Raw genomic sequence first — 17230 nt, forward strand, 5'->3', positions numbered from 1 at the left:
TAATACATTCCAGAATACTGTTGGTGTCCTTTGCTGCTAGGACCTATGGCTGACTCATGTCCAGCTTGGTGTCCTGCAGGACCCCTTATCCACAGAGCTTCTCTCCAGACAGTCAGTCTCCAGCCAGGATTGCTTCCAACCCAAGGTTCAGCACTTCACATTTGTCCTCACTGAGCTTCCTTGGGTTCCTGTTGACCCATTACTCCATTGGGTTTAGGTCTTTCTGGATGGCATCCCTGATCTGGACTGTATCAACTGATTCCCCTGTTCCCGCTCAAGTTTGGTGTAAACTGGAAATCTGATATAAATGGCACTCTGTTGCCTATTCCAGGTCACTCATAAAGACAATAAACGGGAAAGTTTAAGTACAGCTTGTTAACAGCCTCAAGGGAGAGTAGGACTTATAACCATTACCTTTGAGCCTGACCAGTTTTTCAACCATCCTAACTTGGATACAACAATGCTGTGAGAAAGTGTTGAAAGCATTAGTCAAGTCGCCATGAAATATTTTCCACTGCTCTCCCCTCACCCACAAAATCAGTCATTTTACCAGAAGTAAATCAGCCTGGTCAAACATGATGTAACAAAACCAACAAAAAGATGTTCACAGTAACCAAGAACTGCCTTATTAGAAAATACAGCAGAATACAACTAATTAGAAGATGAAAAAAAGGCCTTTGCTTCCACTTGGCAACAGTAAAGCTTCCAATGGTATATCAGGAACCCCATTTCAAGATATGCCAGAGAAATAAAAAAACATCTCGTCTTGTGCTAGTTATGGCTGGGGTAGGGCTAAGTTTTGGATTTGTGCTGAAAACAGGGTTGATAACATAGTGATGTTTTTGTCATTGCTGAGCAGTGCTTACACACAGCCAAGGCCTTTTCTGCTTCTTGTACTGCTGGCAGCAAGGAGGCTGAGCATTGTCTTCCCAACAAGAAGTTGGGAAGAGACACAGTTGGAACAGCTGACCTCAACTGGCCAAAGGGATACTCCATACCATATGGCATCAAGCTCAGTATATAAAGTAGGGGGCAGAAGGAGGAAGAGAGGGACATTTGGATTGATGCCATTTGTCTTCCCAGGTACCCATGATGTGCGATGGGGCCCTGCTATTTTGGAGATGGACGAACACCTGCCCATGGGAAGTAGAGAATTATTTCCTTGCTTTGCTTGCATGTGAAACTTTTGCTTTCCCTATTAAATTGTCTTTATCTCAACCCATGAGTTTTCCAGCTTTTACCCTTCTGATTCTCTCCCCCATCCCACTGGTGGGGGAGTGAGCAAGCACCTGTGTGGGGCTTTGCTGTTGGCTGGGCTTAAGCCATGACAAGACTAAAGTAACACTGCTGAATTCAAAGGAACACTGCTTTCCAGAAGAGATGAGAATTACTTAGACTGAACAGTGGGAAGGCATATTACAGCATTTACCAATAAGCTGGAGATTGCTGCCCAGAGAGAAATCAAAAAATCTCTTCATTATTACTATGGACAGCACAAATGATAAAGGCAGAAAATTATACTGAACACTAAAAAACAGTTTCTAATGAGAAAAACAGTGTAATACTAAATGTCACAGAAGTTGAACAATCTTCGTGCCTGAAGCCCAAACAAACACCTGTCAAAACCAAACACAGTTGATTTGATCATGTTGGATCAACAGAATAGACTTATGACCTGGGTTTTAAGACGTTCTTTAAAAGAACTTACACTTCAAAATGGCACAATTTTATCTCAGAAACAATTTTATCTCAGATAAACTCAAAAACCCCAGTTTAACTGTACACAGAGCCATAGATGCTAAGCCACCAGAACTTACAGTAAACAGAAATTGTTCAGTTTACATTTCACTAGACCATGTCAAGATTTTTTTTTAATATATAAACATAAAGATATTTCAGAGATCCACTACTAAAAAATATATTTATGTAAAAATGCTTAAGGGAAGCAAGTTTCTTCAGAACAGCTTACCAATGGGAGTGAACAAAGAACGCTCTTTCCAGGGCCTGCCCACCAGGCCTACACCCCAGTCCTTTCCATTTCCATTAGCATCTCCAGTGTCCTGGCCCCAAGCCAACGTCTCAGTCTTCCTCTTCCCAGCTGCATTTGAAGGAACAGATGTCCATTTCTCCTCTCCTACACCAATCTGTGAGATTTTTACAGACTTCTCATTCCAGCTTCCTCCATTTACTGTATGGCTTTCACTCAATCCAGGAGAAACTTAGATACAAGAATAATGAAAGCATTATTTAAAATAAGAACTGTATGAAGAATTAAAATATCACTTACGTGCACACTCACTTGATAAAAAAAAACAAAAGACAAATGAACGGCAGCTTTGCTACACCAGTGGGATACAGACGAGCTGCTGCTCTGTCTCAGTTGATTTTCCAGTTCAGATGATATGCACCATCTGTCTACTACCTTGAAGAGTAAGGAACAAACAGCACCAACTGCACTCTCTTTCCTCATTCCTTTCTTTATAGGGCTGGTATATTGGTGAATCAGTGCCTCTAGATTATAAAAAAGGCCAGGTAATTTCTCTTAGAGTATGATGATGATTTGTGGAAAATCCTATTCACTAAATGGAGAATATTTTTGTTTTCATAATTGCATACAGCAGTTTTCCAAGCAGGAAGTAGAAGAAATTACCAAGTATTAGAAAATACTTACCAAACACTGCACAGGATTTACAAAAAGCATAGTTATCATATTGTTGATAACTGTCCACCACAGTTGGAGTTAAAAATCATGGTAACACTCTCAAAATAATTTATAAGTAACATATTTTATGCTACACTAAGACAAAAGACCACAAGACTCCAACTGTCTACCCTGATGAGAAATTACCAGCCATAGCAAGTTTAATGTATACTTTGAGAGAAGTCAGCAGTACACTGAGACAAAGACCATTATAGAACATTTTTAAATTTATGTCCCTATAAAATATAAGGGCTAGTGCGCACAGCCTCACCTCCTATATATCACAAACCTTTCTCAAAGGGCTTTGTATATCAAACCCCCTCTCTCTTTTTATATATGCAGTGTAAACAACAGAAATTACAAACAGTTAAGAAATACCTGCATATTGCAAGTGTAACACTTAAACAGTCAGCCAATACCTCATGCACAAGTCAGTATCATCCACCAACAAAAACTACAGACCAAACATTTTATTCCTCAAATGAAAGCATAGCTCAGGCAGCATGAACATGCCAAATTCAAGGCAGCCTCACTGACAAAGTATTGATTAGGTGAAATATGCCTAGATTTTCCCAGATAAATTAATTTCAAACACTGGAATTACACCAAAACACTGCCCTTGCTCCATAGCACTAGCACTGCTCCTGTCAGTCAACTTCATCAGAGGGCAATATGAAGTCCTGGGGAAAGGCAACAACAAAAATACCAAGAGACAGAAACCAAACTGTAGCTGGTAGAAAAACCCTTCTGCAACCTTGCAAAAAGGTACCTGAGGTCCTGAAGGAGGAGCTTAATTATTCTGTGTTTATTATACTACTCTTTACCTTCTATACGACCAGCATGTTTTTACAGAATCACAGAAAACTTAAGATTGAAAGGGATCTCTCCAAGTCACCTAGTTCCACCTTCTGCTCAAAGCACAGCGGACTTCTAAATTATACCACATTATTCAAGTTCTGGAAACCATAAAGGCTGATAGTTCAAAGCATCTCTGGGAAATCTCATGAAGAGCTGAAACTTGATTATTGCCTCCTGTCCTCTCATTATGTATCTCTGAAGAATCCAGCTCCTTCTGTGTGATGGTACAGGGAGTTTGCACGTGAAGTAAAGCTCTCAAAAACAAGCAGAAAGGGATTCACTTTCTGGATCTGAGTGCTTTTAATAACTCATTTGACTTTCCTAATTACACTAACTACTTTTCATTAAAATAACACCGCTAATGTTGGCTATGTGTAAGAAACAACTATGTTAATTTCATTATGCCAAACTAACTCACTTTAAGTATTAGTATAGCAGTATCTCTTATTAGAAAACTGCTAAGATTCACTAGTCAATGACAGTCTAAAAATAGCCAAATATTTTGAGTATGACATATGTCATGCAAATTTATAAACATATACTTATATTTAAGAATTTTAAAAATGAATGAATTTATGCATCTCAAAGGAGTACGTAAAGAACTGAGTAACCAGTGTATACAATCTGAAACAAGCGAAAACTTTGCAATAATCATGACTTGTGAGCTCTTGGCAGTTATCTAAACTAAGTTTTTCTTTGAGCAAATAATTCATTAACATGAAAAAGAAAGTTTGAAAAGCTAGCATAGAGGATTTTTCAGTGGAGCTTGAAAATGAGCTTTAGTGTTCTGTAAGTAACTATTTGTATAATAGGTAATCCATCTGAAAATTCTAGATACCGAATCCTATTTCCACATGTAACAGGGACTGTTTTCAACCTATTAAAAAGTAACTGCAACTTTGAGATATAACATTTATTACATTTGTATAGCCAAAAGAGCCAGCTGTATAATAAAGTTCCATGTCAGTAACTGCACAAGGTCCTGCACCAACAATTGGTGTTTTCCACTTCTGTAAAACGCTTCTCTAGTTACTTGTGATGCCCAATAATGAAAACTTTTTACCTTGTGGAATTGATGACTCCCCCTTTGCAGATTTAGAGCTGCTAATCTGTGCATTAGAAAGTGCATCACCTGATTAAGAAGTAAGAGGAAACAAAGTTAGACCAAGATTTTTCAAAAAACACCACCTGTAAAAATCTTCTTAAAGAGCATCCATTATTTTAAGAAAAGAAACATATTAATCTCAAAGTAAATTAAGACATTTCCAGAAAATTTAAGAATAAAATTAAAATGCTCTATTATAATTTATTTATTATTTGTGTTTATTTTGCAGATAGAATGAACTCAAACTGACTTAGTGGCCATAAACCAAGTATCTGCAGATTTCAAAGAACCTTAGCTAATTTCCTCACGAATGAAGAGCAAAAATCTAAAACAGAGGCTGTAATTTTTAAGATAAGGGTGGCTCTAAGTATTTCTAACCTATAACTATTTCTTTCTACCTTACCATGAAAACACTAGATACAGCTGAATTCTTTGCAGATTAGTTTGGTACAAGGTGATACATAAGAACATGATACATAAAGGACTCTGGCTAGAGAGGTTAAAGTAGCAGTTATGTTTCACCACAGTGCAGAGACACAGCTAGAACTACCATTTCTTAAAACTCTGTAAATGGACAGGGAAAAAACAAACGTAACAGGAAACAATTGATCTAGTCCTCAGGGTAAGAATTATGCACTCAGTCAAGACGCAAACAAGTGTCAATAAAACACCAGGGTGAGGCATACAAATTTCAATAAATTGTTACAAGGTACTAGACAGTTGCTAGGCTCAGTCTTTTTGTCACTGTGCTAGAATATCAAGTTTCATCTAATTAAAACACCAATTTCTCAGTTGCAGCCAAATATGAGTTCCTGTGCCTACACATGATTTAAACCAGCCCATGCAACCTTCTGTAACAGCAGAAGCCACATCTATTGAATTCTTAGCTATAACAATTGATTACTAAATCTCAGCCAGATGTGCCTCATCATTATAAACAGCTTTAGTATAGGGTACTACTAAATCTACATTGGAAAAAACGCCTACGTGTTAAGCAGTGAATGGTCTTTAAAGAGAATTTCATGGGCATAACTCTTCTGAAAGGAAGCACTCAAAAAGTTAAGGAGCTGGTGCTGCCTGCAGCAGTGCCGAGGATGCCTTTGAAGTTCCAGGAAACATAAAGGGCAGAGTCAGCAGAGCACAAGTGAAGGAACAGGGATATATGCCCGCACAGCTGTGCAGCTACGGACAGAGCACCAGTGCGGATGGAGGTCAGTGTCTTAGCCACTTAATCTGGAACTCTTGAGCCTCCCCAAAAATACAGCTAAAAAGGGGCAAGTTTTGCACAATAAGAAAGTACTTTTACACAGTGTGACAAACTTCCTCAAGCGTTTCACCTCCAAATATACCTATCATATGTCTAAAACAGCGTCACTATTTAAGCATGCAAGTAAAGTTATCTTTCTAGGACAGATTCACAGACCTATCGACCATCATACCTTTATTTTTTCTGAGACCAACCGGCAGTGATGGTGTAGGCATCAGTTGTTCAATGGATACAGTAACCGTATTTTCCAGCCCCTGGAGATTTGATTCTCCCGAGCCACCCTCGGTCAGCACCTTGTCTCGCTTACGCTGCTGACGTTTCTCTCTGTTACTGATTTTTGTTTCCCAGGCTCCTAAAACATCATCCAAATGAAAACATCAAAAACTAAGTGAGAGAGCAAGGGAAGAGCTTTAGCTTGCCTCATATCAAGCTGAAGTCTGAGGGCGGTTTAACAATCAGACATGGCAGTCAGCTTCAACATTAGTTTGAAAACACAAACAAGTGGCTAAAGGTAAGTTTTTCTGGATGCAATGTGATAATACTTTGCTTCACAGAGCAAAACATAAGTAACATGAGGGCCCTATTATTCACAACTTCTCAGTTTTCATAAGTTTAACTTAAAAAAATCAGTTTAGGTTACTAAATTCTGTTGATTCAAAGATCAGATTTCCAGATATAGTATGTGACTACGGAGTTATGACAAAAAAAGTTTCTTATGTTTTTTTATGAATCAAACACAAGTAAATCTTAAACAGCATTTAAGCCAAAATGTTTGCATGTTGTGTATGTTTGTGTTCAGTACCTTCATCAACTTCCTTTCCATCTAGACGAGATGTATCCTGAACCGTTTTAGCATCTCCCTTTGATTTCTTTTTTTTCTTTGACTAGAATAAAAATAAAACATTATCTTAATAGTTATTTAGTGGTCACTTTTCATAGTGATTGAGAATTCTCCCCCTCCACCTCCAGTCAAAAAAAGCAGGAATAAATTTGAAACAGATTTTCCTGAACAACCCTCTGTGAAAGACTTACACAGCACAGAAATGGCAAGTGGGTGGAACATTACTTATGCTACAGAGCACAAAGCCTGGTGGAAGAAGCTGTGCTGGTGGCATCACAATCACAGAGGAGTAATGAGCTGTGTAGCAGGCAGATCCTAGTCTGGCAAAATTTGTTTTGTGCAGAAGCAAGTATAAAGTCACATATGGAGAAATAAATAATGCCATTGACTCCTTTAAAAAAAAGGTACGAAAATTCCAGCTTGGAAATTATTTCAAAACATAAGCTGTGCTTAGAGCCCATACATGAAAGACTTTCCCTCTCCCCCCCGCCCCAAGGTTTCATCTATTACAGCTTCTTGAATACAAGAGCTAAGCTAAACAAATAGGAACAGATATGACTACTTCTGCAAACAGTTTTGGTGCAACAGGTAGCAATATACAGTGTTGGCCAATAGCCAAAAAGCACATGAGGAACTCAGCAGGCCAGTCAAAATTTTAGAGTCCTGAAGATGCACCATACCCCATGCAAGAATGGTAGAAAAATAAACTTTTCTTCTTGATCCCTAATGGTCTAATTATTTCTAGTATTCAAGACAAAGCAAAGTTGTCTGTTTGCAAACAGAATGGAAGATGGCATTTTAACATTCTACAGTCTCATCCACAGAGTCACTTTTCAGATAACAGTCCCTTACACTAAACACTAAAAAAACCTCTCTGTAACGTGGCAAGTCACTTAAATGGAAAGCAGGGAAGAAACTATTCAAAGTGTCAAGGGATTTATAAACTCTATGAACAGCCACAGATCAGACATTACCCAAAGCTTTCTCTTGCACAAAGCAGAACAACTTAAATGACTATCCTGAAAAAATGTGCATGAAATTCACAACCCCAAAGCAGGTAACAAACAGAGAAGCAAAAAGGATGTGTGATTTTCATTGAAAGCATATATCAAGGCACAAAAAAACAACCATGCCCTTCAGGCCACAGATTATATGTATTCATATATCTACATACATGTACATAAATTGTTAATCCCACCCATTGACCATCCATCCCAAACTACACAAAGACACATACAGAGGACTCCTTAAAAATTTAGCAGGTTTGTAATGTTACAAATGTACCAGATGCCCTGAGAAGCCTTACCAAATAATTAGATGCCTGTACAGTCACCTGTAGTTAAAGGAATGTTCTTGAGTATGCTTTTGACTGAAGGGTAGCAATCTACTCCTCAGTAAATCATGCTTTGCCCAGGGTCCCCCAAAGTGATGTGAAAACATAATTAGGTTGAATAATCATTCATATACTGGCACTCATTTAGTGCAGTTGCAGCTTCAACTTTGCATTTTAAAATTCAGACAACTATGTCTGCAATTTTAAGGCAAAGCTTGAGTTTAGCATTTAAACACCTTGCCTACTTGAAAACCTGCAAACAGTTATTCATTCAGGTTCAAATTGTGTTATATTCTTGGGAAAAAACCCAACAAAGTCAATCTGATATGCAAAACATGGGGAAGAGAAAGAGGCACTCAGTATGAAATTTTATGGCAAACCTACTTCACAGAAAAGTCCTTTATTTGCCAATGCCAAAAAGATTTTGAGTCCCACAGCAAACTAAAAGAACACAGTCTTTTAGCCAATATACTAACTGCAAAAGAAGTTATTAGAGGGCAGTCAAGGACGCTTATTAAAGCCTGAATGAGCTAAAGAAATGACAATAATCATAGAAAGGCTTGGTTTGGACGGGACCTCAAAGATCATCCAGTTACAACCTCCCTGCCATGGACAGGGACACCTTCCACCAGACCAGGTTGCTCAGTGCCCCATCCAACCTGGCCTTGAACAGAGCCAGGGATGGGGCACCCATGACTTCTCTGGGCAACCTGTCCCAGTGCCTCACCACCCTCACAGTACACTAATTTCTGGCTGTTTATGCACAATCATTTATTTTTCCAATACACCTCAGCTGAGTTACAACAAATGCATGTTGTTGAAGAAAATAAGTCAGAAATCCATGAGAGTGGGAAAATTTTATGGAAAATGTTATCAAAAGAACCAAGCAAAAAAAAATATCATCAAAGGCCTATCAAGTATATCCATGTTGCCTACAAATAATAGCATATATGATAAGGTAAGAAGATATTAGTCCTCACAGTGCAAAAAATAACACTGTCATTAGTATGGTTACCTTTTAGATAACACTGCAGATCAATGTTTAAAAAGATGTTTTTAATGTAGCTGTTCAATATGCATAATAAAAAGCTCGCACGAGACTTCAAAGCCCATATTTGTCATCAAAAATTAAGAACTCTAATGGATACATCTGGCAAAAGAAACAAGCAGGCACATGGTCTCAATCCTCTGAATAGTAGTCCCCCAATTGGTAGACCATTTACAAGGCACTTAACAATACTATCATTATGCTGCATCTCCATAGAAGCCATTGAAGAAACACAAATTTAATTTCTGTAGGCTTATCATTGTCACATGATGAACAGAGATATCAGTGTTTAGTTGGGGGCAGGAGGGGGTTTTGCTTCACAAACATTCCATGATAAGATATGATCTCAGAAGTTAAGAAAATACTACTTTAGCTCTTTTCAACACCAAATCGGATTAGCACTATTCATAGTAAGAAATATGCCTCTTCAGTCATGTAAGTAACAGGATTTTAAATTACAAATAGAGTTATTAGATACTGAAATAACATACACTAAACTTTGACATTGTCATTTTGTATCCATAACTGACCTTTTCATTCTTCTTTTCTGTCTCCACGGGCTGCTTTATATTGTCTTTACGGACAGTTTGTGTTACTTCATCTTCAGATACATCAAGGAAAGACCGTCCATTAGGCTGTGTAAATAGTAAGTGTAAATAATAAAAAAATTGAAGAAAGCAGATGATGCAAAGCTCAAATTACACTATGACTGAAATGCAATTACTTGTTGACTGGAAAATGCTTGTATGATTATTGAATAAAGATTATTGAATAAAGCAGTCTGAAATGTGGAGTGGTGCTCAAAATACCTACTGCAATTCTATATTTACCAAACACAGAAACGAAAAAGGAAAGGAAACAGGTCTCCTCATTTCATCTCACTCCTACTCAACCCAGGAATTGCATATCAAAAGGTAAATTTCTGAAAGTTACCAGTTTTTTAAGTTCTCTGCAGCTGTTCCAAAAACTGATTCAGAACAGCTACGGTTGTACGTGCCATAAATTATCTAATTAACACAATTACCACTTTGTAGCAGTTCAGCAACAGGCTGAATTTTTAAAAGTAATTTCTACTTTAACCAAACATCTGCAATTTCTGTGTATATCCCTCACAGCTCACTTCCTTCACAAGTTAAACTTCATAGTAGAACAGAAATTAGAAGTCAAACATGAAGCATGACTAAGCATGACATCCCATTGTTCTTTCCAGACAGATTTGATCATAGGCGTTACATTAGTCTACCATTTTCCCCTCACATAATAAAGGAAAGAAAATCAGCATGTATTATTCAACATCCAAAGTTAAAACTCTGGACAATCATTAAATTAGTCTTTGCTACTACCTTTGGCAGCAGAGGCATACACCTTAGCCTACATATTCTCCATACAAAAACGTAATAATTTTAGAGTTGTTCACTGTTAACAAAAAGCTATGACTGAAATTACTGTGCTTAACTGCAGAAAAGATGAGAATAAGCATACATTATACTACTGTCAGCCTCTAAGTTCACTGAGCGAAAAACAATTGTCAAGAATTAGTATTTGATAAAGTCCACACAAATGTCACTGATTCACATTCAGAATGACTCAGATAAATTAATGGTTGAAAATTAAATAATCATAAATAACTACTTCAAAGTTACTTTAATTCTGGCAATTCTTTTAAAATAAAGTTCAAGCTATATTACCTTTAGGGTTTTTTTGTAATTAAAAAACCAAAAGCTATTTTAACTCTGCATCACACAAATGTAATTGCATTCAAGTAAAACAAAAGCCATATCACAACTTAGTGTGGCCTATTCCTTCAAATATTAGATCTGATCCTCAGTTTAACTGTTACAGGTATTTAAGTCTTGCCATGTTATATTACACTTACAAACTACCACTGGCATGATTTCACCAGTGCATAACATAGTATTGCTTACCGTAGTTAGCAAGCATGCCAACTTCTTAAAAGTAACTATTAATAGAAATTGAAAGATCAGGTCACCTAACCCCTCTTCTCCTGCAACAACCAGCTTTAAACTAGAGTTCTCATATCTAAGATGCAGTACATTTCCCTCAGCATTCTGAAAATTAAGTATATTTTACAAATCTGTGTCTCAGAACTCTCCCTAAAAGTTCTTCTCAACCAAGCTCACAATACTGAGTTTCAGAGGGATACCAAAGACCTGATACTCAATCTTGAAAATAACTCATTGCCAAAAATCAGTTCTTGTGCCCCTCTATTTTCTTCAGATTCTGTTTAGCGGTAAAGTATTGGATTTGATGCATCTGGTATTGGACTTTTGTCAAGAAAGTTTACAGCCAACTAACTTCTTAAATTCTATCCCTTGCTTTGCTTCTTTGCTATTACATATATACCTTAAATTAAAAAAACCCCAAACACTTTCTTAATCGCTTCCAAATATTCAACAGCTAAAAGTTTTAAATAATTTAAAAAAGCTTCAGCTGTTTCTCTGAAGTAATAAACTAATTCATATCCCTTAAGAACCCTCTGGAAAATTCATCCCCATGACTGTTCAAAATGCTGTCTGATCATCTGATCATATAAACAACAACCTTTAGAAAGATGTTTAAAAACTTGCACTTCAATACACTAAGGGAGAAATGTATCCCTGAATAGTCTCCTTTTCAGTGGAAGCTTTCCACATTTATTTTCTGCCCACAGATGAATCATCGAATTTTAACCAAAATCCATGTGACCATTTTTGGATATACCAAAGACAGCAACAGAAGCGGGAAAGAAAAAAGCTTTTCTATAGTACTCAGAAATGTTTTGTTTTAAAAAGACAACCACAGCCCAAAATTTAAAACTTTATGGGTAATATATTAAACATCCACTGACAAAATTAATTAATTCAAATTGTGCAATTTATTGTGCCATCTTTTTTCCCCTCATCCTAAGGCCTCCAGGTATGATGCAACAAGGCAGAAATAGTGCTGTCAACAACAGCACTGATTATTGAATGCTTTTCTTGCCTGATGACCCTAAAATTCCAATATTCAAACAAACCTTTTTTCACACAATTCATTTGAGGGTGTTAAGATACACCAAAAGTAGAAAAGGTTTTGCTGAGACCGTCAAAATGAAAAATATTCTTTAAACATGGCACAGTGCAAAGGATAACTCAGTTTCACACTTCAAATAGCAGTTAATGAAATTGCTTTAGTCTGAGCGTTACACGGCTGTATTAGCCAAAGACCTTAGTTACACACTATAAAGATATCTCTGCTTAGAATACCTTTGGCCAACGAAAGAATCTGATTACCAATATTTTCTCTAAGTTTCTCTTCAGAAAGAAACTAAGCAGTTTTCTCTTTGAGCCCCATAGAATCCTACAGCTCAACTTGTGCCCTTTGATCATTAACATACAGACAAACCAAAGGGGGTGTATCAGCTGAAAGTATAAGTCTTTATACAATCTCTGACTGCAACAAGCATTAAATGGTCATAGCCCAGAAAGTTCTTTCAAGAAGACCAAGTATGAAACTCTTTCAAATGAATGCAAATGCTTTTACTAGATCGTGTAGCATTTACTCTCCAGGTGTACTTCAAACAGTAGGAAGTACATAGTCAATTCAGTATTTTCCACATCTACAAATAGATGGTGTGAATGGCTTTCTAAAGCTGTAGAAGAGCACAGAAGATGGCTACTCTCAAGTTTCTGTGGTGTTCTGCAGATGGCACAGAAACCATGTAAGAATAGCTTCACCTTTTTCTGTTGAAAGTTTAAAAAGCAGGAAAGAGAGGCACAGAAATTATTCAGAAGAGAAGGGAATTAAAATATAATCTCAAGAGATTTTTGGAAGGAAGAAAAAAAAATCTTCATGGGACCAAGGAACTCTGTGAAAGGAGAAAAAGAGCACTGCCTCTTCCAGGAGTTTAAAAAAAAAAAAAAACAAAAAAGAAAAGGAAAAAAAAGGGAAAAAAAAAAAGCAGCTCCAGTTTTACTGCACAATCTGAAGTAAGGACACCATATTACCTTGCTCTAAGCAGCTGGAGAAAGCTAGAACTGCCTCCATAAACTATAATAATGAATGCTTAACAGTTTCAGCTCCATTTTTTTCTCAGCATGCTCACAGCAAGTAAATAAACAGAATCTCATAGCTGCTACTGTATCCAGTCAACACAGTGCTATTCAACTAAACTTACTTTATTGAAAACAGGAGGTAAGTTGTACCCTACTTATACTGGAACTCAATGAAGCCACATGCAAGAAAGAAAGCTATTAATACTCTTCCTCAGAAAAGGTACAGTGAAGAACACTTCTGAACCTGACTGATGAGTGTTACACATCACCTGCCAGTGAGCTCAGTAATGCTGTATTAAAGTAACCCTACAGCTTTTAATTAGACATCTGTAGTGTGTTCTTAATGCTACAGACCAGTTGCTCTAAGCTTTCTGAAACGCCTGCAATGGAAATCTAGACCCTTGCATAGCGAGTCCTGTAGCAAATCTACTTGTAATAGGCTTACTCTTTTCCCCTCCCAGACCTCAGTATTAGCATCCACAAAACCACAAGATCAAAATGACCAGACAACAATCAGTAATAATTTTTGCTGCATCTTTAAATTTCCAATGTTATTTTGAGAATTTTTCACATGAAAATCAGAAAACATTGCGACATGTTAATACTGGTCCCTCTGAACTTATCTTGGAAAATGAGAATAAGGCAGGCCTAATAAACTTTGCCACTGGTATAAACTTATTTGCACTTCAGTTAATGATTTAGTTTGTGCATTTTCTTTTGGGGAAAGGTGAGATTTTTTTCATCTTTGAATGAAAATAATGAATAAAAAGTACTATAAAAATAACTTTTAAAATCTTAACAATATAGAATGACAGCTCAAAAACTACTTTACTCTTCTGATTATGAAAAGATTTGCTTTACATTGCCTTAACTTTATTCTGTGCCTGTATAAACCAAGCTTGAAACAGTATTCACCAAAAAGTCAGTTAGTTAAGTTTTATATGAAATTAATACAAGTTAGCTTTTATGAAGCCCTACACTACAATGCATTGTCAAGTCAACAGTAAATATCTGCATGTTCACTCTATCTTCTATTGAGGCACTTATTAATGTCTTCAATGATGACTTGCAAGAGCTCATGCTGTGGAGTTTAAAAAAAATAAAACAAGCAAAACTTAAATAATTTCTAAGACTAGTCTTTGTTTTCAAGAAGGTATAATGGATCTACTAAATCTTGAAAAATCTGCTGTTCAAGATGGCAAAAAAATTACAACTTTAGCATGCCTTCTCCAAAATGGAGACCCAAGCTACACTGGAAAGATTCTGAATCACAGTGTTTCCTCTTCATGCTCAGGATTCAGACTCTTACAACTTCCAGAAACAACTTCAGTAGTTCAATGTTCAAAGACAGGTTGGTGGCCTATGCAGGCTATTTTTTTTTTTTTTAAGATGTTCTAGCCTTAGCTTCTCATTAAAAAAATCCCCCAACTTCTCAAATCTTAATACTGCCACAGACTCAAATGAAGATACAAACCTATTGTCTCTCCTTTTTCTGGCCATTAGGGAAACAATTCAGATTTTATAGAGCAAGATATGACACAGTTGTAACAGGCAGGGGACATCTGCTACACTTTCATTCCTATAATCCATTTGGACATAAATAGGATTACAAACATCCTAACAATATAAAAGCTATAGAAGCAATCCCTTCAAGCCCCAAAACTGTGACAACTGGAAGCTTTGAAAGGACTGTTGAAAATTTCTGCATTCTACTAATTTTTTCAGAAGTGAACACATACCGTCAAAGATGGGAGGTTCCCACACCACATACTGAGGATTTAAAAAAAAAATTACAGGAATGATCTGTTTTTAAGGTGCTGCTAAGACACAGATTTCCTTATTAAAGGAGATGATCCTTACTGTAACAACTAAATCAGACATATTCCTACTGAGGCAAGCTCACCACATGATTGACATTAACTTGTTCCATTGAAAATACACAGCAATAAGCTTACTCAAGTTTGAATCATCACAGCATTTATGAGGCTTCGAATGCTGCTTCCACTAGTCTTTACCTGCCTAGACTACAACTCCTGTCTTGAAACTGTAAGCCATACTAAGGTCTCCACTACTGGGTCCTAACCCTGCAAGCATTTACTGCATAATAATAATAATAAATAACGCTTTCATACAATTTTTGTTGCCCATATAAAGCTTCTAAAAAGAAGTGAGCCTTTTCCTCATCACCCAGAACTATTAACATGCAATTTCCGTGCGCGCGCGCTTCTCCTCCAGGTTTTCAGCGGAACCAAGTAATCCAGACTACACGAGACGACTTCAGAGCAGCCAGGACCCCCCACCATCCCTTCCACAGGCAAATATTGCTCGGCGGGAGGTCTGTGGCACCCAGACCCTACGATCGGTCCTGCCCTTCCCAGCTGTGCCCACCCGACCGCCGGGGGGTTCACGGGTCGGGGGCACCGACACAGGGCCCGGGGGAGCGGCCGCCGCGCTCGGGGCCGCTCACCAGACGCGGTCCCCTCGCCCTCCCGCGCCCGCCCCGTTCCGCCGCTGTCAATGAGACTTTCACCCCCCGGCCCTCCCGCGGCCCTCCCCGGCCCCCGCACCCCCCTCACCCGCGCCGCTTTCTCCGGCAGCTTCTTCCTGTTTCGCTTTTTCTGCTCGTCGCCTTTGAGGTTGATCTGCCCGGGGCCCGGGCCCGCTGACTTGCCCTGGCCCCCGCCGGCCGCCAGGCCCGCGGCGGCCGCCTCGTCACCCTTCCTCCCGGCCGCGCTCCTCGCCGGCTGCTTGCGGAGGCCGCCCCGGCAGGCCGCGGCCACCAGCAGCCCCAGCAGCGCCAGCCCCAGCGCGGCCGGCACGGCCAGGGCGAGCCAGGTGGGCAGCGCCTGCGGGTCGAGGCCCAGCTCCAGGCCCAGCTCGGCACGCAGCAGACCCAGCCCGCCCGACAGGGCGTCCCGCACCCGGACCGCCGCCTCCTCAGCCTGCCGGGCCGCCGCCTCCTGCCAGCTCCCCGCAGCCATCGCGCTCCCCGACCCCGCAGAGGCCCGAACCAGGCGGGGCGGCTAGGGCGCGCTCAGGCTGAGCGCATCGCGACCTCGGGAGAGCCGCGCCGGCCCGCCCGAACCGGAGGCGCCGGGGGTTGGAGGGAGGGAGGACGGGGCACGGTCGGAGCCTCGACAGGACGCGGCCGCCTCAGCCCCGGGGGCGCCCGGGTCTCCTCCTCTTCCTCCTCCCCGCCCTCCGCCTCGCGCGCGACGTCACGGCCCCGCCGCGCGCCCGCCGCAGCGCGGCCCCAGCGCCATCACCGAGCTCCCGCCTCCGCCACCGCCTCCCGCGCCGCGCCCGGCCCGGCCCTGCCCAGCCAAGGGCGGTGCCGGCAGGGAAGGCAGCAATCTCGACGTGGCAGACAGCGAGCGGGGAGGGAGCGCTGGGGCGGCCCACGGGTTGGAAAAGATCTCCACGATCATCGAGTCCAACCTGTGACCGAACACCACCGTGCCAACTAGACCACGGCGCTAGGAGCCACCTCCGGTCTTTCCTTAAACACCTCCAAAGACGGTGATTCCACTACCTCCTTGGGCAGCCCATTCTAGTGTATAATCACCCTTTCTGTGTAGAAATTCCTCCTAACGTCCAACACAGTTTGAGGCTGTGTCCTCTCATCCTGTCACTCGTGACCTGGGAGAAGAGGGCAACCCCCACCTGGCTACACCATCCTTTCAGGTAGTTGTAGAGAGAGTTAAGGTGTCCTGCCTGAGCCTCCACCAGGCTAAACAACCCCAGGTCCCTCAGCCGGTCGTCATAGGGCATGTGCACCAGACTCTTCCCTAGTTCCATTGCCCTTCTCTGGACCTGCTCCAACACCTCAATGCCCCTCCTGTAGTGAGGGACCCAGAACTGGACACGGGACTTGAGGTGCGGCCTCACAGTGCCAAGTACAGGGTGACAATCACTACCCTGGTCCTGCTGACCACACTTCCTGATACCAGGATGTCATTGGCCCTCTTGGCCACCAGGGCACACTGTGAGGGATGGCCAGGTGCTCGCGTCCCTGCCCTGGCGACAGGGGTGCATTTCCGCAG

At 40.3% G+C, this 17230-nt stretch overlaps 1 protein-coding gene across 2 annotated transcripts in view; it reads right to left on the minus strand.

Moving 5' to 3' along the window:
- Nucleotides 1–16377, minus strand: part of MTDH (metadherin) — a 33036-nt gene extending 16659 nt beyond the window's left edge. For both annotated transcript variants that reach the window (XM_064648132.1, XM_064648123.1), the window contains exons 1-6: nucleotides 15764–16377; nucleotides 9684–9788; nucleotides 6734–6815; nucleotides 6104–6283; nucleotides 4623–4691; nucleotides 1970–2218 (exon numbers count right to left, since the gene is read on the minus strand). In XM_064648132.1, coding sequence (XP_064504202.1) covers nucleotides 1970–2218; nucleotides 4623–4691; nucleotides 6104–6283; nucleotides 6734–6815; nucleotides 9684–9788; nucleotides 15764–16168 — 1090 coding nt within the window. In that variant the 5' untranslated portion in view covers nucleotides 16169–16377. The remainder of the gene's footprint in view (nucleotides 1–1969; nucleotides 2219–4622; nucleotides 4692–6103; nucleotides 6284–6733; nucleotides 6816–9683; nucleotides 9789–15763) is intronic.
- Between the last annotated feature and the right edge of the window lie 853 nt (nucleotides 16378–17230).

Source organism: Pseudopipra pipra, chromosome 1 (genome assembly GCF_036250125.1).
Source record: "Pseudopipra pipra isolate bDixPip1 chromosome 1, bDixPip1.hap1, whole genome shotgun sequence".
NCBI lineage: Eukaryota > Metazoa > Chordata > Aves > Passeriformes > Pipridae > Pseudopipra > Pseudopipra pipra.